At 44.9% G+C, this 26,733-nt stretch overlaps 1 protein-coding gene across 6 annotated transcripts in view; it reads right to left on the reverse strand.

The window, feature by feature from the left end:
- LOC133343422 (RING finger protein 122-like) overlaps window positions 1–26,733 on the reverse strand; it is a 70,786-nt gene that overhangs the window by 14,756 nt on the left and 29,297 nt on the right. For all 6 annotated transcript variants that reach the window (XM_061553007.1, XM_061553011.1, XM_061553005.1 and 3 more), the window contains 3 exons: window positions 8,730–8,886; window positions 5,750–5,792; window positions 4,520–4,561 (listed from right to left, as the gene is read on the reverse strand). In XM_061553007.1, coding sequence (XP_061408991.1) covers window positions 4,520–4,561; window positions 5,750–5,792; window positions 8,730–8,886 — 242 coding nt within the window. The remainder of the gene's footprint in view (window positions 1–4,519; window positions 4,562–5,749; window positions 5,793–8,729; window positions 8,887–26,733) is intronic.

Here is a 26,733-nt window from a genome sequence, read left to right on the forward strand (position 1 = left end):
GACACACTTTTACATCTGGGGGTGCAGAAAACCCTATTGACGCTGCAGCGAGACTATTATTGGCACGGCATGACGACAGATGTCGTCGGTCACGTTCGCGCGTGTCCCGATTGTGCCCGCCGTAAGCCGCCTAAACATCCATATGTTCCGCCGATACAATCGATTCAAGTATCTCGGGTTAATGAGCTGGTGGCGTTAGATATTTTGGGACCCTTTCCGCTATCCGCTAAGGGAAATAAGTATTTACTGGTGGGGGTGGAGTACCTCTCCCGCTGGCCGATGGCCTGGCCTTTGCCTGACCAGTCAGCGGCGTCTATCACTGACGCCTTTCTATTTGGGTATGTGATGGACAAGGGGGCGCCGGAGAGGCTCCTTACAGATCAAGGGCGTAACTTTTCGTCCAAATTGTTGGGGGAGGTGTGTGCGGCTCTTGGAACTAAAAAGATACGGACATCCCCCTACCACCCACAAACGGATGGTATGGTGGAACGGTTGAATCGGACTCTGTCCGCCATGCTGTGCCATACAGTCGGGGAAAATCAATCTGATTGGGATTTGCATATCCCTGGGGTGCTTTCGGCGTATCGCATGACGCCGCACGCGGCTACTGGATACTCGCCGTTCTTTCTTATGTACGGCCGTGAAAATGTGCCGCCGATCAATGAGCAGTTGGGAACCGGTGCGAGGGGACCTGTTAAGCCTCTTCCTGAGTATATTCAGGACAACGTTCGCCGTGTCACTGAGGCGAGGGAAAGAGCCCGCATGGCTACGGCTAAAGCCCAGGCCAGGAATGAGCGGTGTGCCCGACGTTCAAAGGGGGAGTGCCCCTGGAAAACGGGGGACCTGGCCTGGCTTCATTGCCCACAGGTGCGGCCAGGTACCTCCCCTAAATTACATAAACCATGGCAAGGACCGGTCCGCCTCATTGAGGTTCCCAACCCACAGTCGGCGCGTGTTCGGGTTGGTTCGCGGCGCTGGTTCGTGCATACATCCCGGTTGAAGCCGTACATTGCCCCGCGACCGGATGCGTCATCTCCCGAGGTTGCCTTGCCGGGGTCTGTTGCTGCCGACTCGCCCTTGCCTGTGCCTGCTGACCTTGCAAGAGCGCCTGTCGTACCCTTTACAGACAAGCCGGCCGTGACGCCGCACGAAGGAGGACGTTCCGCTCGTGGGATGCCGACCGGAGCCGCAGAACCTACGGGACCTGCAGCTCTTCCTATCCCTCCGCGGACGCGATTACGGGACGTCTCTGAACGCGACCGGGACAGTGGCGGGCCTCCAATGGCAACGGACGAACTTGCTCCCGTCGCCCTTAAAACCCTGCCACGTTCCCGCTCGGCGGGTGGGCTGCCGACCGTCCGGGACGGCCCGGCTACCCGTACTCACTCGAAATCCCTCACGTTTCGTTAAATTGTGTTGTGTTGTGTTCTTGTTATATTGTTGTTGCATGCTTCGTGTCTTTTTACGTGTTGGTCCTTTACACCCGCATTGCTTGTCAAGTTGCATTTCAGCCGAGGTCGGCTGGATTTTCTTTATGGGGGAGGGTGATGTAATGCGGGCGTAAACGGCCCTCCGGAGGTGACGTCATGAGGGGAGGAGTTAGGTCACGTGGGGGGAGAGGGGTTAAGCTATAGAGGGAGGGGAACCGGAAGAGGATGGGGAGTGACGGGGGACCAGGAACGAGAGAGGCCACGAAGGGCGAACACGGAGGGTGGCGAGATCGCCACGAACACAAGGGAGAGAGGATCGGCACCGTTGGCCAGCGGTGACCGACCCGAAGCAGCGAGGAGGCTGCAGTCAGCAGCGGGGCTGCATACAGAGTCAGCAGCGGGTCTGCACACGGAGTAGCAGCCAAGAGGGTCTGCACATAGAGTAAGCAGCGAGGTTCTGCATAGAGAGTAAGCAGCGAGTCTGCAGGGAGAGGACGGAGGTTACAATAGAGAAAGGAGAGAGTCTGCGGGGAGAGGATGGAGGCTACAATAGAGTAAGCAGCCGGGGGCTACAAATACAGTGTCTATAAGAGAGTGCCGTGTGGGAGAAGACAAGAACCCAATAAAGGACACGAAGTCAGAGAGAAGCGTCTGAGTCCTTTTATTACACTTGTAAAAGGTTTCAGTTTGGTGTTTTAACATCTTAACACCTGTTTTGTTGCTAGAAAAAAGGGGAAACCCTATTCTCATATTTTGGTACTGGCAAAGGAGGTCCCATGATGAAACACACAAAGATGTGTTTTTTAAGTACAAAAGCACTCTCAGCCTTGGTGCAGACGAGCTATCAGCTTCAACAAAACTGTATGTATGACCATTTTGCCATTTAGACCACCAACTCAAGATGTCGAGAAAATGTGACCAACAAGAAGTCAAACAAAAATACAATTGTAGATTGGTTTCGTTCTTATTAGGACTCATCAGTGCAGTAGGGTCATCAATGTTCACTGCTGTGATATGCCTCCCTCTGACAGCCTCGCATACGGAGAGGACTCGTAACTTTACTCTCAGGGGACACTCAATATCACTTGCCTAAAGGCAATGATTGAAATCTGTAAATGAAGACTAAATCCATCGGATCAGAAAACTGGCTACACACATGCAGTTCTTTTGCAGTTGGCGGTGTGGATATGGGCGCAATGCATACCTTTACGATTTATTACATGCGTTTGATTTGCCAAGCTGTATTGCCAATAAGAATTTTTAAAGTTACTGCCTCCTCTCTGTGATTTTGTTACCAGCTGCCAGGACTGAAGTGGCATTTGCTCACTCTTCATGAACACCCTGAACAATGCCTCGTGCTGCAGATAAGTAGACACGAGTTTAAACTGCGTGTGGTTGAAATATTTTTACTAACAAAAAGTTTGTGAAACAGAAAATCTTGAACGATGAGCTTTTCTCAACATTTACAGCGGATTTGAATCAAATTAAAAGGGCAAAACATCACGGTGCCAGAGTCACGTGAGTTGGCATATTCTTGATAACACACCATGAAAAAGCAAACACTTCGTTTTTATGTGAATCGAGCTGAATAAATGGAGGTGGCGGCTGGCTGCCTTTGCCAATTAGCAAGGCTATCGGTGAGCATGTGTGCACATCGAGCGCAAATTAGGAAAACAAACTACAGCAGAACCTACATGGAAACTATGCACCGGGTCTGTCTAGTAAAATAATATTCTTACGCTCATGCTACAGAACAGATATGTAAGTAATTATTCATAATAAACGTTTTTGGGTTAAATCGCGTTATTTATAAATGTGTCGTAACCCTCCACCACCCGACACGGCCAATCAGCAAAAAAGTGTCACGTTTTTGAGTACTCAAAAATTGTAAATGTTATGGTTTCACTATTTAACACACCGGTGGGCTAAAGTAGTGAACTATTTATCTTTTGTCAACGTGACACTTTTTTATTGATTAGCCGTATCGGGTGGTGGAGGGTTACGACACATTTATAAATAACGCGATCTAAACCCAAAAACGTTTATTATGAATAATATTGGTCGCGAAAGCCTATATGTAAGTAATTATATTTGATTCTTATATGTTATGTGTGAATGGCTTTAATGATCCACGTAGTCACTAGAGGCATTCCAAACATCACAATGTAAAACAAATAATAATAAAGACATTGATTCTTCAGTTTGAATCGTGACTCCGAATGGGTAAAATTAATAAAATCACAATGGGGGGATGAACCGTCACGTTCCGTTGCACAGCTTACAAATATAAACGATGACAAAGTGGGGAGCATTAATACAACAGTGGAGGGAGCATTGCTGCTGCTACTATTTTCTGATAATAAATTAAGAGCAATTTATCAATTGACTACTGGATGAAGGCCACACTGTGTCGGTCATGGGATTTGTTTGACCATACTTCACCACACTGGTGAGTGCAGGATGGTTAAAGATGAGGTGCAGAGGGAAGCCAAGACTGACTGAGATGTCACTCGCCACTGACGTTAGCAGTGATCGGGACTTAAACTTTGGCCATTATGCAAACCACTAGACTACTACCACTTAATCCCAGCAGAAAATTATATCGGCAATTGGAGCGGATGACGAAAAATCATACATGCATATGCAAATGCATGTATGCATGGCGAATAAGCACAGAGGTAAATATTAATCTCCAAAAATAAATAAAACTAGGGAGTTGAGCATCATCATCATCACCATCGTCACCATCGTCATTATCATTGGTCACTGCTGCCGGCATTGTTATTATCGTCTCAGATATCTTTGAGGTCACGCCGGCCTCGATCAGGGTTGGTCTGACTTTATCGGCACCACGTCCAACTCGGGAGGAACTTTGTTAATCTCACCGTGGAAACAGCCAGGCGTTGCGAAAGCCTTTAATTTAAACGTCTGCCATGCACTTACCATTTCATTAGGCACACGCTAACTGAAATATGAGTGTGGCTGCTTTTATAATAAAGGCCTCTGGGGAATAAGCCAATGCTACGAATGTAGAGGGCTTGTCAGGGATATGCTAATACGGGACGTGTTACACTGACTGTGTGGCTCACCTCTTGCAGGCTAAGCTTCTTGGCTTTTCCCTTCAGTACAACCTGGGGCACAAGGGCGAAAGGACGCGTGTTATACGGTGGACATTAAATCCCGGGTCAGGGTGATGTAAAAAAAAACATCAATACGGACACTGACGAAGGATGCGAAATGGAGGTGGCTATGATTAAATATGATTAATATTGTGCCCTTGTTATGCCGCCACATTTATAGTTGCCTCAGAGCCTGTCGATAGCAGCTCTGAAGCCGGATGTTTTGATGAGTGTAAAAATGGTAAAAGTGCAGCCCTGCAATTGCTCACTCATGCCACTGCATGGCAGGATGCCATCCGCTAGAGGGAGCTCTAGAGGGCTGCTCTGGAAGGTGCGTTAGCTGAATCCGATGGCCAGATGTCTCAGAAGAGGAGTATCTCCCACACTTTAAATACTAAGTGATGGAAAGGGCCAAGCATCTCTCACGCAGGACTCTCTTGAAAGAGAATCTGGAGAATCAGCGAGGCCGTCCTGGATAAATAAATCACCTTGCTACACTATTATCATTACAATTATTAATTCTGTGTGATGATACCGGCATACGTATATTTTCTAAAGCGTTCAAATCAATAGGGTACGCATTCAATGCTCATCAAGTGTTTGTGTTCTTTTTCGAACGAGCTAATTTTGCAACACAGTACAATGCCATAATGGAATACTAAGAGAGACACAGTCACAGTGAGCACATGTCACCTACAGCGTAACATATTATTAGGTTTTTTCGGTAAAGTCACGTAGGTAAAAAAAATCTAAAATAATAAAAGTAAAATAAAAATAAAATAAAAAATCACGACGTTTCGGAGGCAACACAAGCTTTCGTCTTCAGGTGGAACCGTCACAGCACGCTTGCTGTAATCAAGTAAATGAGAGATTCCAAGAGATACTACCCCGTATATATACTGGTTTAGGGGAGGGGGATGGGCCAGGACTGGCCCACAGCGTAACATTTGATGTACAAGTTTACTTAAAGGGACTTGAGACCAGGGGAGGCTTTTCTGCGTATACAAGCGTATTGATAATAATAATAATAACTTGGTGCAGAAAGCAATTAAAATGTAATCGAAGGAGATTGCAATCCACCCCTTATCACGCACATCATTGCTCAAGCCTCACATCTTTAATTTGCCATCACAAAACAAACGTGGCCTGAGATTGTATTCGAATATCGAGCGCAGTGTTGCGACCGCTGTGGAGCCTTACCTCTTTGTAGCCATAGAGCTCGCTCTGTGCTTGCCGGCGTAATCTGAATTGGTGACACGTGACGACAGCGCCATTACTTTAGGTCGACAGATGCAAACGTGATTAATCAGCTTATTACACATGCATCGGAACTTTTAAAATATTAACCACAATCTGTAAAATAGATGTCGTACAAAGGACCTTTATCAATCCACCGCTGGGTGATGGACTTCCCATGCCGTGTCGGTCATGGGTGTTGTTTAACCGCGCTCTACCACGCTGGTCGTTGTAGTTTGGAGTATTTGGCTGCTATACATTTCCAAGTGACAAGCCACTTTGTTGAGCTATCATTTGTGGGCAGGTCACTTCTGAAAAACAGCTATGTAGCCTTCGTGAGCCTTACATGGTAAAAAAAATAAAAATAGTGTAGTTTTAGTTTAGATTGGTGAGTGAAGGGAGGGGGGGGAAGGACTGGCTCAGATATATATATTTGCTATTGATGTTAGCCGTGGTTGGGAATCAAACTTAAGACAACCGGTTTCATAATAAAGCAGCACATTGACGACTGTATCGCAGCTCCTCATCGTATGTGTCACATGTCATATATCAAATAACAGTAACATATTACTCCATCTTTCGTGTCATAAAAATACATCAGGTAAATATAGTTAAATATGTGCCAGTGAGTGATGGATGGAAATTCCAATGATGCTCTAAAGGGCTACACTTACAAATGTACCATCCCTATGATCAGTGAATCAACTACTGCCTCCCATGCTGTGCGATGCAAACAAGCAATCGCAGGCAAACCCGGCACTGCGTGCAAGTTAAAATAAATGTAAAAATTCTAACATTTGAATTACATGGAAAAACACAATTATCATATAGGTGAGTCTGCATATTATATTCCATCCCAATTTTATTGCCTTTATTCAGAGACCGCTCCTTCATTGTCAAGACACACAGTGTGTTGTGCAGAACATAATCAAGAGTGTATTGGCCACTGAAAAGAACACAATCAATCAAAAATAGATAAACTTGTGAGCAATCGATTCCAAACTCAGCAATACGTTCAGAGCCGGGACAGAGAGAAAGTTTCAATTGGCTTCAAGTGCAGAAGTTCAAAAACATCAATTTCAGTGAACTCGATTACATTCGGCGCAGATACAGCACTGGGTCTACAGTGCTGTCCTGTTGCATTCAAATTCCACACGCATGCAGCGTAGGATCCGAGTGGCCTTGCACGATCCTCCATTGTTAACATGTTGACACAAATAGATACGGCCCGACTATCAAAATTGAGAAGCAAATCAATTTTCCACTTTCACGTGAACCCAAGGCTTGCAATTCATCCCAATAACTAGTTCATGTAAACAGTGTTCATGGGATACCACATCCTAAATCATCAATTGCTGGCAAAATTACTATTATTGTCATTGTGTATGCAATCATGTGCAACTGGGTGTAAGCAGAATATAGATTGAATCTTCAATTTTTGTATTAAGTCAGCCACTGAATTGCACCTCAATGCTGCAACAGCTCTGGCCTTCAATACTCAAGGACAATAGAGACAGTAGTATCAACTGCCAGCAAATCATTTTCTCGTGTAAAAACATGTGCATATAGAGGGAAAATGTGGGAAACCGCGTTAATAAAATCCATGGACACCTGCCGAAGAGCAGAGGGGTCAACATGGCTCTGGGAATAACCCCGGTGAAAATATTTTCAGTGGAAGATAAATTAATGAATGCAATCTATTCATGTTGGGCCTATTGACTCATGCCTTCCGCCAATGCACTTAACATAGGCAGGGTTGGGCGCTCACGTAGAGATGGAGCTTGAATAAGGTTCTCAACATTTAGGCCCAATTTTCAGGTTAATCCAAAAATTGGGAACACATCCTTCGTCTGTGTGACGTTTGAATGTTATCGCTACACATATGTGGGTTTTTAACAATCCATCGATCACTAGGGATGGGGGGGGGGGATCATATCAACCCGACTGGAAATTACTTTTCCTGGATAAACAATGAAAATATGTCCTTGGATGTTCCAGAAAACGCCCGTGACCAAATCACCTGGAATCTGCCCAATTTCGGCAGATCTCAGTCGCTTAGCAGGGTTGATTCTAGATCAGAGGTCGCAAACGGGTTTTGATTCCTTACTCGTACCCGTACCCGACCGCACCAGGGTCGCAAATGGGTACGCGTACCCGTACCCGGCCGGGTACGGATACCCGTACCCGTACCCTACCCGAAATGAGTGACAAACGGTTACTCACCAGTGACTCACGGTCTACCCGTACCCGTACCCGGCCGCACCAGGGTCGCAAACGGCTACCCGTACCCGGTAGCCGGGTATCAGGTAGGGTACGGGTATCGGGTACCCGGTTGCGACCTCTGGCCTAGATATACAACAGGTGTTATAAGTTAATATGGGCTACGCTGCGGGCAGCAGTAGTAGTCAGTGCAACACGATCCATTGTTGCACTCGACTTCTATGCTCCCACATATAGTAATACCCTCTGTCATCACCCACGCTGACCAGCGTTGTTAAGTGTGGTCATATCATTCTAGATTTGAAGCTTTCGTGACTGCAATGGATTCATTTTCTTTGGTTTTTTCGGTAAAGTCACGTAGGTAAAAAATAAAATAAAATACATGAAAACAACTAAATAAAATCACGATGTTTCGGGCGCAACACAAACGTCCTTCTTCAGGTGGGGACAACGTAGCGAAAGCACAACCGCTTAAGTGTGGTTGTGCTTTCGCTACGTTGTACCCACCTGAAGAAGGACGCTTGTGTTGCGCCCAAAACGTCGCGATTTAATTTAGTTGTTTTCATTTTTTTTTGCTACGTGACTTTACCGAAAATACCAAAGTGTATGTGGTCATATAACCCCTATGACCCTGCAAGGTGTTGGGGCGGAGGCCCTCAACCAGCAGCGAAATGATAAAAAGAGCTGTGAGTGCAGATGTGCGATGCTAAAAAAGGGGGCAAACCTGATGAGGTAACAGCAGAAAATGAGGCTGAGGATGAAGGCAAAGATGCCCGTGCCAAACACCACGACGTAGATGTTGAAGGGCAGGTCTTGGAACCCAACAGCAGGCATGACGCACCACCTCTGCTGGCTCTCGGGGAAGCACACGTACACAAGACCTGCGTGTGTATGACAGTGTGTACACGTGTGCGTATTTATGAGCGTGCGTGCGTGAATTAATAAATGTGCATGTGCGTGTGTGCACATGGATGAATGTTTGCGTGTGCGATATGTGCATGTCGTTGAATTGTGTGTGTGTGTGCATACATGTATGTATGCGTGTTGATGAATTTGTGTGTGATTAAGTACACATGGGCGTGTATGGGCGTGCATGTTGTGAGTGTTTGTGCAGCCTCAGGTGTACAGGAAAGTGTTCCGTTGTGTACACGGCAATGCACGTCGGCGTGTCGAATGTGGAAGACAGAAAATCAGCACAGGGAGAGGAGGATGATGCATGTATTTGTTAGCAAAGTTTAAAAGTTATCTTACTAATTTATAGTTTCACGGCATGCATATTATGTGTTACTTCATGCACACGGCTAATCTCATTCCAAAAAAAACTGGAACAGATGACGATAGTGTTCATTTTATGTTGCCATTAAATGATGTTGCTGTCAAAGCTGAGTACGAGCAGATCCATTGCTTTGATGTAATATTGGGTACTACACATGTAACGGACACACTACTTTCAATGGAAAACAACCATCTACCGCTCAGAAAGCATTTTTTTTTTTACCCTCAAAGCTCTGTGATAAATTTCACTTACATCTTCCTCTGGGGTTCAAAGCCAGAACCCTCACAAGCAGAGACAGAAGGTTGTTCAGCTTCTTTCATCAAACAAAGCAAGCTTATAGCTAAACCCAGACACAACATAGCAAGGTTGACATGGACCCTGGTACAAATGTCGTGACATCATTGGTCACTACGTTGCTGGCAGAGAAGGGGATCTGCAGTTGCAGCAGCCGACTGACTCACAGCAGGTCACGTGATAAACCAGAAAGAGGGATGTAGGAGAAAGGTTACAGAGGGGGCACGTGAGGGAAGCCAGGGAACTCGCTAGTAGGTTCTAGAAAGAGGGTGGGACTGGGGTGATAAAAGGGGACCCCGAGCGGGAGCTCGGGGCTGTTGCTTGGAGTGGGATCCCATCGCCGCCATCCACGTCTTCACCTGCTCGTCGTCGTCAGACAGGCAGTCTGCCAGCTGTCCTGAGCTGTAGTTACTCTGTGTGGACTGGGAAGGCTGTTAATAAATAGAGTGCCGACTACTCTTAGGGTCTCTGAGTCAGTCACTACACAAGGAATTAAATTAGGCAAACTTGTCAAAATCCTACCCCCTCTTTATAAAGTCCACGAGCCCAGACCACATATTTAACTTGTCTATAGCACCCGAGGTGGCATAGCGTCAACAGTTCCAATTCCATTGTGTGACACTTGAAATGAGTAATTTCCTCATATTTGCCATATAAATCCATCTGTGCAACTATCGTCGAACGAAACCTTAGATGGGGTACAAATGTATGCTCAGGCCCATGGACACATAGCCCAGGGCCTGGTCCCGTCCGGCCCATGGACCCATGTGCCGTTGCACTGCCTGCACACTCGCACCTCAGATTAGCACAGTTGGCTATGTATGGTGCAAAAGAAGTTCAACATAGATTGTTCCCATCATCTTCACCCATTAATTCCCCCACCCATTTGGGGACTGCAGGTCACAACAAACACTCACCCCACTCACCCACTGATCCACTCACCCACCCGCTCACCCACTCACTCACCCCACTCACTCACCCGCTCACCCACTGATCCACTCACTCACCCGCTCACCCACTCACTCACCCGCTAATCCACTCACTCATCCGCTCACCCACTCACTCACCCACTGATCCACTCACTCACCCGCTCACCCACTCACTCACTCACTCACCCACTGATCCACTCACCCACCCACTGATCCACTCACCCACTCACTCACCGCATTGCTACACTTTAGATTCCCTCCAATTGTCCATTTTTTCTAAATTATAATTCAAGAAATGTATTAACGTTTATCTATTACACCTTCAACAGTGTTGTTCGTTGATGCCCGTTTGGTATTTGGGGTTTTGTCAAAATCGCGGTAAAGAAAAGATACTAATATTTCTGCATAGAGAATTTTACTATATTTAATCACGTAACTGTAACCATCCACGTTGCCACTAAGCAATATCCCTGGCAACGTTCAAACTTGTTTAACAAAAATTATATATATATACAAACTCACTTAAAAATGAGTTCCGTAAGGAGGAATGTTTCAGTATCACAGTCCTTTGCATTTTAAACACACTTTGGACATTTCACGCTCAGGTCAGTAATTTTACACCAAAGGAGATGTGCCCACAACCTCTCCAAACAAAATCCACGTCCAATTCGCTTGGACATCACACTCGGTTTGACCAAGTGTTAATTGCATCCATAAAATGCAAAACAACGTCTCTACAGCACACTGTTACAACATTATAGATAATAGTTGCCTTATTTAAACAGCATCTTCAGAGTGCATGGCAATCGATGACTGGGTATTTACTTTACAAAGCATGCTCATTTATGCAAAGGGCTTTAGGAAGATACCATATAGTATGCACCATTAGGGCATTGCAGAGTCTTGGCGGTGATATTCACAGTAGCTGCACAGGGACTGAATGTGAAACCTTAATTGTGAGTTTGAGGAAAACAACGATATTCATCTCATCTTCTTGACGTGAAAATGTCAGGAGACCAATACTATTTCACGATGTATGTTTGGTGTGTATATATATATATACACACACACAACATATATACACACAAACAACAAAATATGTATGTGAATGCAATAGATTAAAATGCAGAACTGTATGGAGCATTCATTAAATCCAGTTTTCTAAAGGAACTCCTCCAACCTGCACTCTTTAGCCTCACTTTATTCATGTTTTTATTTATCCCAATCTACCTTCACTTAAGTGCCTGAATGTGTTTTCCATCCGACATATGTCCTCAATTGCCAAGAACATTTGTTGTACTGAACATTACTTTTGTTTCCTCATATTTATCTTGAGTGCCACTTTGCAGCTGCATTCATTACGTTTCTCCGGTATTTAATTTGTATTGGGTTGCAGTCAAGAAAAATGTCGTCAGAAAATGTGAGGTGGTGATTATTTTTCGATTTAAAGCTTTCGTGACTGCAGGGATTCATCTTCTTGGTTATTTTATTATTTCCCTTCTACGTGACTTTACCGAAAGAACCAAGAAGGTGGTGATTATTATTTCCATTTATATTCATCCAGTTCTTGACAAGCATTATATAAAAAAAAGATCGTCTATCACTACAACGTTTGACAAAAGCATTTCTCCTTGTCTTGCAGTGGATAGAACATGTTCCAATCACGATGATGTTGCTGCAGCATTCAAGTATACGATGCATGCAGTGACAAAGAACATTCTAATGTTACCTGCTCACCTATAATTATTAAAGAGGGAAAGGTGCAGTCCTGAAATAGCTCGCTCATGACCCTGCTGGCAGAAGGGCCTGCATTAGAGGAAGTTCTACAGAGCCCCATCGAGAGGGTACACGTTAGCCGACACTTCTGTTGGCCACGCTTCTCAGAAGAGGTGGGAGTGCCCACACTTTACCCCACCACAAGCCTCGGTCTGCCCATCGACTAACTGCTGCTGTGTACCCCTTCACACCGCTGAGCAGACAGAGGCGGCGGGTGGGTATAAGAAACGTAAATCGACTGCTGCACTGGGAGATCGAACTGGCGACGTCTGGATTCCAAATCCAGCGTGCGAACCATCATCATGATTTATTATAATAACTGTATAAGACAAACCTCATAGCGTCAACACATTTCAGAAGCATAATTGAACTGATCATTTCACATGCGTTGGACACATTACACCGCGACAACATGATAGAAGAATAATAATAACAACGCAAGCAATCACAATGCAGTACTTTGGCAAATGTAAGTCCATCAGGTTGCAGACGTGTCTCGTCTGGAGAAGCTTGCAAACAGAATATCAAATGTTGTGGCTGTTGGCACAAAGAGCCCCCCCCCCCCCCCCCCCGTGTCATTTAGAGCCCGTGAAAGCTGAGAGACTCCGTCAATAAATGATCACAAGGGAGCAGGGCCCGACCGAGTGCTCTTCCTCCTCGTGTACAGTGCCCTCTCGGTTCATTTCACGACCGCTGTTGTTTTCTTTTTAAGAAAGAAAAAAAAAATCTCAGTTGCTGAACACAGGCCCAAAGGCCCCCAACATTCTAAACGGCCACTGGGGATAAAGAGTTGATGCGTTTCTCGAATCGAGCGAGGTTGTCGGAACTTGGGCGAAGATAAAATGGGATGGAGATTCCAAAGTGGAGCAAGTGCGAGGAGAGAAGCAGAAAGAGAAGTGGTTTTGACCTGGAGCATGGTGGTTGATGACGGTGTGGACGGAGGCGAAACCGGTCAGTCAGGCTGGAAGACCGAGTCCTCGATACCAATGGGTGGAGGAATCAAAGAGTGACGTTCATGGGAACAATTACCAGTGTGGTAGCAACGATAAGAGTTCAACTTGTTTTAGTCAACAATGAGATTTAACCTTATTTTAACAGCCTAGTCATTCTTACCCCTTCAAAAGTGGGTTTGTCTCAAACGTGATTTTATATGTTGATTTTTCAATTCATATTGCGCAAATAGATGCAAGTGGGGCTTTAAATACCCGATGATTAGATGGACTAATTATCAAATCAGCCAGCTTTGCACGAAGGTAATGGTTAGATCCCCCTATGCACCTGAGAAATATGAAAATGTGGACGGTTCGAGTCTGTGACCATCATTTCCAAGAATAGAGCACTCTCCACTGGAATAAAAAAAATTCCTGTAACAATCTTAAAATATTAAAAAAAACATTTAATACACAGAGACTGTTCAAAGTAATGACTGTTTTTACTATTTATGGCCACACAGAGTTACACTGCAGAAAAAGTAAAGATAACAAAGCCAATTTGGCTCGCACTCAATTAATGGAAAAAAAGGATCAATACAACAATCGATAAACAAAGCAGGCGTTAATTAAATTTAGCAAACGGACACAATGTGCCAACTTATTAATGTACTACTAGATATATATGACAATGATCAAGAGGCTGATCAAGGGGCCGTGGGAGATGGAGCAATAAAATCGGCTCGTGCGAAGGTGCTCTTTGGATTGTTGTATCGCAGGACCATGTTGAGAGTTAATCCCAACTTGGGGAGGCCCTTTGTCCGATCGACCGAGACTGACGATGACGACCATACACAAAAGGCAGGTCCGAAACAATCGCACATACGCCAGTTGCTTTGCAAGATATCTCAAAGAACACCTAAGCATCGTCCTTGATCTCGAGTATTCCTGGACTGTTGATAACTCCGAACCCGTTTGGCCCTAGAACACGAGGTAACAAACCATCACCAGATAAACGGCAACGATCGTGCCAGCTTGACCCGGCCTCAGATTTCCATTGCCAGGCTCCTAAATGTTAACTGCTACAGGGTTCACCTAACCCCCCATAACCGTCTTGAACAGGTTCCTACCCTGATAGGTGAACAACCGGTACACAGTATCATACTGATAGTGTATCTTACTCTCGGAAACTATCCTTTCATTGATATGAGGCTGCAGCGAAATATAAATACTTACGTGCACCCACAATCACCTCGTAAAAGTTTGTATGTTATTTTAAATGTACAATAAAGGTTTACTGATAAGCCCCGGTAATTTAAAGGGGAGTCATAGATAATGGTAGATAATGGTAAACGGACATCAACACTGGGGCTTTCATCACCGTACGTAGTCATGGCCATTCCACTGCTGGATGACAGCTCTTCTCCAAGCTGCCATATGATCGTGCGATGTAATGACCCACCCAGGTCCTGCAACAACCCTGACGCCTTTCTGTATATTTGGAGTTTGCATGTCCCCCCCCCCACTCCATGTGGTCGCGTCGATTTCTTTTCTCCAGGTCCTCCAGATTTTCCCCTCCACATTTAGAAACATGTTTTGTGATTATTTAAATTATTTTGGCGCTGTAAATATCCAAATGATGGGCAACTTTGCTGAGCTATCATTTGTGGCCAGGCCGCTTCTGAAAAAGAAGTTAACACCTCAGTGGGCTTTGCCTGGTAGACTGGGGATGGTTTAGTTTTATTTGTGTGTGTTTTGGGTGATTTGTTTACCTTTCTTGTACTTTGCACTACTGCCTTGTTTTTGTACTGTCTGTTGTTGTAACGTTCTGACCTGCCCCTACTGGACATCTGTGAAAAAGAGCTTTACAGCTAATCAGATTCCTCCAATATAAATAAATGTTCTTATTCTGATTCTGGCAACAACTCATTTCATCGCTCTATGCTCCTTCGGTGGACAACCTGTTGGAAGCTTATGGTCCTTTAGTTACCGCTCTTGTCATTATTATTCTTGAACGTTGACCATCATCCCTTCTGGCTTGGCTTACATGTCCTATCCAAGCCACTTTTCTTAGGGAATAGCTGACTAATGTACGAGCTTATTTTTACGCTAAAGACAACAATGTTTGAATTCTCAACCGTTTCTATCCTTACACCATCAACTTTTTCGTTTGGTACCTTATAAGCAATACCCTTTTACCGCTGTGATTTGTATTCTTACAGCCCTTGCTTGATGAATACGAGATAATTCTGAGGTTCAGTCTTTTGTCAGTCCACTTCTGGATGAAAGCTACGGTTGCAATCTTTTGATGAAATAAACCATCAAAAAAGATGATGCATGAAAGCATTGTATTTTATCAGAACATCAACACAGCAAATGCAAACATCTCCTTCATGAATGGAAAATAAAAAAATAAGCCACGGTGCGATTGTGGCCAAGCAACTCAAGCTATGGACCATGTAGTGAACTATTGTAGTCCGCCCTCCTTCAATGGAGGAATAGCAAAAGGACTTGAATTCTTACATGAAGCCTTGTCATGGCGAGCAGACCTCACATTGGCACCGAGCTTCTGAGAATATTGCCATACGCAAGATTCGAATGTTTCAAAGTTGATTTTATGCTGGTAGATACGTGCTTGGTGAAATGTATGCAAAGCTCTTTAAGAGTCAAAAGGTGCAGAATTTACACAAAAAAACTCTCCAAAAGCGATATCCAATTTGCACTGTAACTACTGTATGCTGTACAGTTCAGTGAACACAAAACAGCTGAGCATTATGCACTGATGCATGACATATTTACCATAAAATACAATTTGGATTCGCCCACTACTAAATAAGTTTGTGTTTATCAGATGCTTAAAAAAAAATTCAGATCATTAAGTTAATAATAAAATGTTTATTAGATTTAATTTGGAAATTAAGGCCCAGAGGCTGTTTCTCAAAGGTGAAAATAACCCTTGGCACAGTCATTTTAATCGGGAGAAAAGAAATCAAACGTGTAAAAAATACCCAACGCCCTTGAGATATGAATATTGCATAAACATGATTGACTAAAGGCAAAGTGAAATATTGCATATATAAAGTACACACACCCATGGCCACAAATACACACTCAGGCAAATACAAAAATTGTCATGTGACCTTAAAGAGTCTGTTGGAGCACGTGCTGTTTGCGAGCACCTATTCATGTCAGCACACCACAGGAATGGGTGGTGTGGCTTACACCACTTCTAGCCGTCTTTATCTTGCCAGTGCTGAGGTTTACACACCGCACCAGGTACTTATATTTAAGGCTGAGTCATCCTGGGGGAGGCCCACAAGACTGGTCCGGATTTCACTTGCCACTGACGTTAGCAGTGTCTTGTAATACAACTCTGGTCGCAGTGCCAAGTATGCTCATCGCATTGTCACTGCTCCTCCACAAAGACAAAGATTCCCTGTATAGCCTTTAATAGACTGTTGGGGCAAGTGCTCTGATCGAGCAACTATGAAGGCCGGCACGGCACACTAGAGGGTGTGTGGCCAGCACCACGCACGGCAGCCTTTGTCTCCCTCATGCTGAAGTTTTTACACCACACCAGCTCTCGTTTTAAGGCTGAGTCAACCTATATGTGCATGTGCGTGTGCTTGTCACAAGACACACACATGCGCGCCTGCACATGTGACACGCGCACAAAGGCGCCAAGAAAATGTAATCAATACATTTCACCACAATGTAAACGGGACAAACAATGAACACAGCCGTGCACATTCCGCGTCAAGCCACGAATTTATGTGCTCGTATCACCGTCGAAAACAAGAAACATGGCGCCACACGCATTACAAGATGCACCAGTCCAAGGAAGAGCCGAGCAGTGGTGGTTCGTCGCTCAACGTTGACCAGGCTACAAAGTCTGACTCAGGATTTCCATTCTCTGACAATGGCTCGTGCAGGTGGACTATTTGATGAATGGGTCACAAAGGCAACGCGTGGTGGTGGTGGTGATGATGATGATGCTGCACCAGTGCTGGACTCTAACCAGACCACTGCAGCTCCTGGCAAGCCACATGGGGCTGCATGTGGCTGCATGTGGCCATCTGGTGCAGAAAGTTCTGATGGCTGAAGCCACCGCCAGCACATTGCGGTTTAAGAGCCTCTACTCTGAGTCTATGGGTCGATGTGACTCTATGTGGTTCTATATGAGGTCGGGTTTCTTTGAGGGTTTCTGGGTCTCTATGCAAATCTATCGGTCTATGCAAGTTTATGGGCCTCTGTGTAAGTCTGTGCGTCTCTCGGTGAGTATCTGGGTCTCTAGGTGAGCGTATGGGTTTCTCCTGTTTATGATAATCCTGCACAACCCAGTTTCTTCATGAATCTAGCCACAACCATTATTACCCATCACTGGAAAACCTGAAATGGACTTTACTGCATCCTCAACGGGAAGCTAGAAACTGCCACTGCAGCTCAGACAGACCAATTCTCCACGAGCAACCTGTGCAGTAACCTAGACAGAACGAGATCGAATTTAACCGGCAGTGGCCGTAAACAAACTGGTACAATGGTGGTGCCTTGCCTGAGAAGCTTCTGCCTTTTCAACTGACAGTACTGCACTATAGATTTAAAACATTCTACTCTGGCGTTATCAACCGTGCTTTGAGTGCTTAAGAAGCAAGCCCCCGTGCAGAGGAGGCAAAAAATGTACGACTGCAAACACTGCATATTACGCGCAGTAGCTGCAACCGCAGCTGTGATTTGGTGACAGCTTGCCGAGGCTGGAGACCAGGGTTAGGGTTTAACATGAGCCCACAGTCAATTGGCCTCGAGGAACACATGACAAGCCTACACCTTTACCACAATCAACAGGTAAGGATGCTGACCTCGCAACTTATCTGTGAGACAGAGGCTGACCAATGAGACCTCCTCACGACAAATGAAAAACTGAAATTTGTATTCTCGTTTCCAGGTTTAAAGCAGGGGGCAGTGCAGCAGAATCCATAGTTGTATTAAGATGGAATGTCTATGCTCCCAGCCTTCACCAACCTGCTTTGTAAGGTGTGTCAATTTACCCCCCACGAAGTGCATGCTGTGGGGGAGGCCCTCATCCAGCAGTGGATTGACAAAAGAGGGCTATACATGTACATTTCAGGAAATGCAATCTTGGTCGACGCATCAGACCGATGCAACCGACGTTAACCTTCCGAAATATTAAGCTACTTTTGATGAATACAAACATGGCATCCATTGTTGTTTAAATTCCTAGTGGAAGGCTATTGTTCTCTCCGGATGTCACATCCCCTTGTCTACCCCAGGGGGAGATGCGAGGAATTCATGGTTAGATCAGAAGGCCGTGTGAACTCTGCTTTAATATCCCTAGCAACAAATTACTGCATTGAGAACTGCATCATAACCATGACCAATGGATCAGACCAATGATTTGCATTTCATGATTTTATATAGCTAATTACTGGAATGCATATGCGGATAAATTACACCAGAATTTATTTTATTTTATTTCATTATAATCAGCCATGATCAGTCAACTGCTAGATGAATGCTTCTCCAAGCCATGTCGGTTAAAGGAGATGTTTGACCATACTTCAGCCACAATGGGCGGTGTGGGTTGGAGAATAGGAGGGAAGGGGAATGTGGGGGGAATTTGGAATTGAATTCAGCTGAGTTCATAGTCCACTTTCTCATGCGATTAGATACATGTGTCCTGCGCTTAAAGATTTATATCAGAGGGTGATTCGATGCATCAGTCTTCCCCCTATTCCTTACTCAAATACTGTCATATAATCCTTTCAAATGTGTTTTTTTCTTCATTTGACTAAAACTCTAATTCAGTTTTTGCAAAACAGTACATACAGTTTACAACCATGATTTCAACATCTCATTTGGCCACAATCCAGACTGACAACTCCAATGGTAAGCTCACAAAGCCCCCTTGCTGTCACTATACAGGATTTGCTGAAGATCAATATCTCTGCAGTCAAGGCAAAACATCTCACGACAACATGGCTCATGGACAAAAACCTAGATAGTATATTCTTAGGTTTTTTTCGGTAAAGTCACGTAGGTACTTGATACAGCTGTCGTGGCTGTGACGGTTCCACCTGAAGACGGAAGTTTGTGTTGCCTCCGAAACGTCGTGATTTTTATTTTATTTTACTTTTATTAATTTATTTTTTTACCTACGTGACTTTACCGAAAAAACCTAAGAATATGAATCCTTGCCGTCACGAAAGCTTCAAATCTAGAACCTAGATAGTACTTTGGCCACAGAATATAATAATTATAATATAAAGCCCTTTTCTAATCTGCTGACAAAGGCCTCCACTGCACCATGTCGGTCACATTGGCTTATTTACTTAATACTTCCCCACACTGGTCGGTGCAGTTTGGTAAAGGTGGTGGTGGTGGGGGGAGCAAAATACAACCGGTTCAGAGATCACTCACCACTGATGTTAACCACGGCCAGCAATTGAACACAGGTCACCGGGTTTATAGATAGCGCAGTGCGTCAACCTCAACGCACCCCTGCTGCAGTCCACGTGGTGTGTGTATGATAATGATTTACAACACTTTGTGAATCTACTGCTGGATGAACGACGAAGGCCCCCTCCATGCCACGTCGGTCATGTTTAGACCATACTTCACCACGCTGGTCAGTGCGTGATGGTAATAATATACTATTGGTCCCTTCACCTACTTTTAAATAGATACACCACTAAAATAATCGGGAGAAATAATCGAGAAAATAACTAATATTTCAAAGCCTCTACTTGTGTGTTCACCAATATCACTAGACGTATTACATATTTCACTCTTCTCTGTAAGATATGGCGCAATCACTTTTACAAAATTAAATAATCTCTTAAGAGAGTAAAAGGGGTTATTAAAACTCAAATCAGTGGAGTATGTGTAAATGGATCATCACGTGATTATATTGCATATTTCATCATCGTCATCATTTAGCCACGGTCAATCCACTGCTGGATGACAGCCTCCCCAAGCAATTAAATAACCATTCTCGCAGCAAGAGTAAATGCAAAGCAACTCACACTCACTGAAGGCATGGGGAGTAGACAACGCAGGAACAGTACAGTGTTGTCGTCACAAGATAGGAAACCGATCGTGTTTAACGCTCCGGAATATTTGCATCTATCTGCCAGGTCATGTGACCACACACAGCAAACAGAGCCACCCAGGCAAAGTTGGCATTGCAGCTGTACGGCATACAGGCCCTAAAATGCTCGACCAATTTGTTTTATGTTTGTGACCGAACTCTGCGCTCGATCTAGGCAAATCTCAGAAGCTAAGCATGTTTGAGCCTGAATAGTAAATAGATGGGTGATCAATATGCATAATAGGTGGGATTACGTGGATGGCAGCAGATGGCTAATTGTGTCTTGTACGTTTCATTTTTTTTATATACACAAATTAACACCGTATTGTGAGATGAAGTTACAAGTGGATTAATTATGCCCATTATTCCCCAAACGTAGGGATGGCCCAAAGGCAACCCGTTCCCACTTAAACGCTTTGATGAAAGACTCTCACACACAAATACAAAGGGTAAAAAAAGAAAAAAGAAATGGAAAATTAAATGCTCTTTGGTAAGAAAAACAATTTTAACGCGGAATAAAAAAAAAACACATCGAAAAAGCACACGGGACTTCTCTCACACTCTTATGAACGGTGTTCTATATTGCGGACAAAATAAAGGCACAGTGTGACATTAAATGAATGCTCTTGAATTTAAGTCGCTGCCTTGACACAGCCGATAGTAATTAAACAGACACGCAAGGAAAGTAAAACCAGACTCAAAAACATTGTTTCCCTTTTCACACGAAAGGGAAAAAAAAGGTTAAGCAAATGCTTTTTTTTACGAGACAATGCTCAATTACACATTTTCTTTATCTGCTGATTTGGTTCTGGTGATACGACTGGTATTTTCACACACACAGAGACAAACCCCCCCGCGCCTTATAGAGTGTTCGGGATAACGCTGTTAGCGAGCACCTGTTAAGGTTGGCACAGCGCACAATGGGGTGGTGTGGCCTGTCCCAAAACTGGCTGCCTTTGTCTCCCCAATGTTGCTGATGTTTGGACACTTCACCGTTTCATTTAATGCTGCATAAACCTAGTGGAGGACCAGGACCGGTTCAGATATCACTCGCGAATTGTGTTACACGTGGCTTGTAATTGAACTCAGGTCACACCAGGTTTGCAGTGCGGTGCATTAACCACTGTGCCACTGCTTTACATTTCACACGTGACAAAGATCCCCCGTATAGCCTTTAACAGCCTGTTATGGCAAGTGCTGTTAGCGAGCACCTATGTATGTATGTATGTTGAACTTATTTTGCTCCGTACGTAGCCAACCGTGCTAATCAGAGATGCTTGCATACATGCGTACACACAGAGAGTGAGGTGTGAGTGAATGGCATTGATGCTGCCTGAACTTGGCAGTCACATTTTTACGCCGGACAGGCCGGCAGGGAGTGTCACCCTCGACGATGTGTGGAAGTGTGCGGTTCTATCCAGAACTCGGGTCAGTGTGCTCTCTCATAGGAACACTCGGCACATGAGCGCCACAATGATGCGTCGACTCGGTGACCGTGTCGAGTGGGAATCGGTGAGGATTTCGTGGGTAAATAAGGGCCCATCAGCATGATTATTGTTGTTACTATTCTCTCCACCGGATGTGAAAACACAGCACTGTAAATCATGTGACCTGAGAGCTCGATTCCGGCCAGGACGATGCTCAGTTGAAAGTGATATCCGAACCAGAAACTAGCCCCTTTTTCAGCAATCCGTATTGACCAGCAGAGTGAAGTATGGTCAAACAACCACCGTGGACTTCCAAATAGTTCTTCATCCAGCAAATAATTGACAAATGGCTGTAAATGATTATTGAATGTGAATGTAAACAGAACTTAAATAATTAATGTTATAATACTACCATCTCAGCATATGCACATGAAGAATTCGTCTCATTACATAATTCTCACGACAAAGGCCTTAACCCCGAAAACGCAATGTGGAACGTTCAAGCGACGGTGTTGGCAGCTATCCGTTGCAGTCGTAAATAGAACATTCAGTCAAAGCAGATCCTATTTGGTAATCAGACACCAAAAGCTAGTGGAGCTTCTTCTTTCAGAGCCTGGCTGTCTGTTGAAGTGCTGAACGCAACTCGTGTTTACAAGCACAGCTGTGCATAATAGGCACATCCATAACTCCAATTTCTGACACCGATAATACTCGTGGTAAATCATGATCATCATCATCAGCAGCCATGATATACTCTCTGCTGGAGGAAGGTCTCTCCAAGCCATGCTGCAAAGTCCCACGATTCAACAATTTAACTTGCTCCTGCACACCAGCTGATTGCCTTGCACCATCTTCATGGAGGATGGCCTTCCCAGGCACATCACCTCCTTTAGCTGCCACTCATCCTGCGAGTCTAGAGCAAGCGCGCTCACTCTTCTTGACGGTCGGTGTGATATCTCTGATTTTCCTATGCTCTCTAATCTGCGTGTTCCTCTTGCCATCTGTCAATGTAAATCCAAGCAGGAATGAATCTTACTACGTTTGCGAGTGAAAACACGTCCGTGAAGGGAGGGTTTCGTAGCTCAACCATTTTCTCCCGTATAAATATCATGATTCCAGAGTCCCACGTAATGCACTACGTGTGTGCTGAACAGCGATTCGTGAGCAACACGCCGAGTTGAGATGTCACTCAATGGTGACACAGGCTGTGGCTGGTTCATTGCGCAATGGACAAACACCACAGCCCCACTGCTCTGACCCAGTAAAACCGTAAACACGAATATATGAATGTTACAAGAGAGCACATTAGCCATCAGGCAATAAACCACCTTTTCCTGCCAGATGGCCCCCTTTGTCATTTGCAATAATGCAGTGGATTACAATAAGGAAATTACATAGAAATAGACAAAACGCAAAGCGGCGAAGTTTGTCTGCGGGCCTTTGTGTGCGACCCGACATGACCACACGACTTCCCCGTCCGTTGCTCCGGACAGCTCCGCTTCTTGTAAATGAACATGACACACGCCGCTTGACACTGCATCACGCGAAGGGGCAGAGAAGACAAAGAGAAAGACACCTCTCGCCCATGGCCTACACGCACTGCGTGGGCCAGTTGCTGTCAGTGAGCACCGATTAAGACTGACAAAGGGGTGCTCGATGGGCGGCAGTGTGACCGGCAGCACGGCCGACGTTTACGCAGTGCACCAGGGACTGCACTGATTTAAGGCTGAGTCGACCTAAGGTAGGCACTGAACCAGCTTTGATAGGACTTGCCACTGATGTCTTCCATGTCCGGGAATCCAGCTCCGTTTGCCGAGTACCACCCTAACTTTAATTGAATTTCTAGTAATTATTTTATTGAATCACAAGCCTATGCCATGTAAGCCGAGGAACTTGGATCATTTTTCAAAAAACAATTGTTGCTCCTCAGCAGTCGCTGCTGTTGCTGCTGCTGTTGTTGTGCACTGTGACTAAAGCATTGTTTTTACAGTAGCGTCCTGTCTGTACTTGCATACAATCCGTCACATGTAGCTTACATTGACTCAAAACGTATTTACGGTATCCAAAATACAATTATACAACTACATGTAATAACGTCCTATCCATTTCCAAACAAGTTTGAATCAAATAACAACCACTGACCCAGATCTATCTAGAAAAACGTAGTAGATGCACAGTCTGGTCCATGCATTTTTTTCACATTCCTTTATGAATTCACTGCTGGATGAAGGCCTCTCTCCACGCCATGTCAGTCCAGAGGGTAACTTTAGCATACATAACTACCCTGGTCAGTGAAGGCTGGCAAAGGTGCAGAGGTCCAAGACCGGTTGAAATTTCACTCGTCCCTGATGTTAGCCATCGACTGAAAACGAGCGTAGGTCGCTGGGTTCATAGCACACTTACACATGTGACTCAATGCACATGTCCGGAGCTGAATAATCAAAATGAATGAATGAATCGATGCACCATTCCCCCACTACCTTCACTGCACATGACATAGCCCAGCAAGCCGTAGGAGAACCTGTTTGTGTATGGTGGTCACCCATCCAAATGCTATCCAGGCTCAAACCGGCTTAGCTGCGAAACCCAATTCCAAGCCGACTCATGTTCCAAATAGCAAAAAAAATGTACAGAATCTTTTAAAAAGGGTCAACCTTCAAATGTGTTTCTACCTTTAAAAAAAACTCCCAACACATTCAAAAGCACTGCCTTCTAAAGTATATAATCGGTGACGTCTTGGGTAATGCCATTTATTTTTCATAACACAGAACCAGGTCAGAGAGATGTAGAGCGGTGTGTTTTCAAAGGTGTTTTATATGCAACCGCGAATAAAACTTATGTCTCTGGGTTCACATCGTGCAATGCACCAGCTATTGTTACCCCACCAATCCATTCGACATGCGCATTATAGTCGGGTCCAGCAATTTGTGTCCACGAAGCAATGCGTGTCCAATGGCTATACCTCTCGAACTGCAGGAACCATGCGACACGGCCGTACGTTATCTCCAAATTAGAAGATGGCTTCTCAGCGATTCGAATCGGTGCCTGACACGCAATGTTTTGTTCATAAGCAAACTGAGATAATTGATTATCTTGCATGCCAGAATGCGACTATGTAAAAAAACCACGAGTAAACACCGTGGGGAATATACATTGGAACATTAAGCCGACGATACTGCACACGCCGCCACGAATGGGCGGCCGCGGTTTGGAACAATGAACGTATTTCACTCCGAGCCGTGTGCGAGGAATTCCCACTTGAAGCTCGCGAAATGAGCACACATTTCAAGATGCCCTCGACTGGGCGTGACACACTGCATGCTGATGATGGGGGAGCGGTGGCGTAGCGGTTAGCGCACTGCGCTACGAACCCGGCAATCCAAGTTCGATTCCCGCTCATGGCCAACACCAGCGATGATTATCTGAACCGCTCCTGGGCCTCCCCTAGGTGGACTCAGCCTCCAAATGAGTACCTGGTGCTGTGTGTATACATCGATACTGGGGACAAAGGCGGTTGGTGGGCGTGGTGCTGGCCAGCCACATCCTCGTGTACCGTGCGGGCTTTCATAGGTGCTCGCGAACAGCACTTACCCCAAAAGTATGTTAAGGCTATATGGGGCATCTTTGCTGATGATGGGTAGGTCAGCCCCCCTTCCGGGGGGGTGGGCCTTGCGGGGGCCAACCCCCCCCCCCCCATTGCTGAAGGCTCCCGTTGTGATACATTCTTAAAGTCATGTTCTTTTAAGTCTTCTTTTTCATATGGCTGATGTAGATGCAAAGCAACAATTACAATGACACATTCAGCTGGTCAAGCCGGACAACAGCGTCAGGAGCACCGGAGTGTATCGCTGTGATGTACCCTTCGTATTTCAGGATCGGGCATTGCGTCATATGTTGTATGATCTATTCTGGATGACCACAGTCGCACATTGGAGTTTAACATTTTCCATTTGTGTATCAGGTATCCGCATCTGCCATATTTTTTTGCCGATGCGGTTTTGGGTGGACCATGAACTTTATGGAAGATCAAAGCCAGGGATCTTCTGCATTGTGTCTTTCACAAGGGTTTTGTTTGAGATTTCTTGTCAACTCCATTCAGCTCTCCAAGCTTCATCGGGGTTGAATTTGCATTTTTTAAGGTTAAGCACATGGGTCCAAATGTTGGTAAAATATATACATAGGGAGCGAGAGAAAGCTGGAGAACTCATGGCAGACAAAAGAAGATTGTATCGTTACTCATTCTGTTTAGCGTTTGACATTTGTTTAAAATCTCTTTGACTGTGTTGTGCCACCATGCTTATTTCTCACCACGCTAATCTTTGCATGCGCCCCCCCATTTAAATAAGGTCACGCTACAAGGCTGGGGTACGTAACGAAGCCTCAATAATGTGTTTTGTACATATTCATTTTCCACTGTATTGATTAGAATAATTTCATAGTAGTACTATCGTAAAAAAAAATGAAACCGATAATTAATTATGGTTACGCTGATGATTACACATACTTACAGCCCTTCGTCAAGCTATCTGCTGCATGAAGGCCTCCCCGATGCCATGGGGGTTGTTTCTTTGTTCATACTTCTCCATGTTGGTCGGTGCGGATTGGTCGAGCGGGCTAGGGGGGGGGGCCAGGACTGGTTCAGGTATCACACCCCACTGATGATAGCCATGGCTGGGAATCAAATTCAGGTGGCGGAGTTCCGCGTCCAGTGCATCAACCGCAGTGCCACAGCTCCACCCTGTATTTAAAATACTGTCGTCATAATAATTTGGGTATAGCCTTTTGTCAATCTACTACTAGACGAAAGCCTCCCCATGCTGCGTTGGTCCTGGGGGTTGTTTCACCGTACTTCACCGCGCTTGTCGGTGCAGATTGGTGAAGATGGCCAGAACCGATTTAAAGCTTTCGTGACTGCAGGGATTCATCTTCTTGGTTCTTTCGGTAAAGTCACGTAGAAGGGAAGTAATAAAATAATAAAAATAAAACATAATA

The sequence above is a fragment of the Lethenteron reissneri genome, chromosome 17 (assembly GCF_015708825.2).
Source record: "Lethenteron reissneri isolate LAM-NWPU_2019-01 chromosome 17, ASM1570882v1, whole genome shotgun sequence".
In the NCBI taxonomy this organism is placed as follows: Eukaryota; Metazoa; Chordata; class Hyperoartia; order Petromyzontiformes; family Petromyzontidae; genus Lethenteron; species Lethenteron reissneri.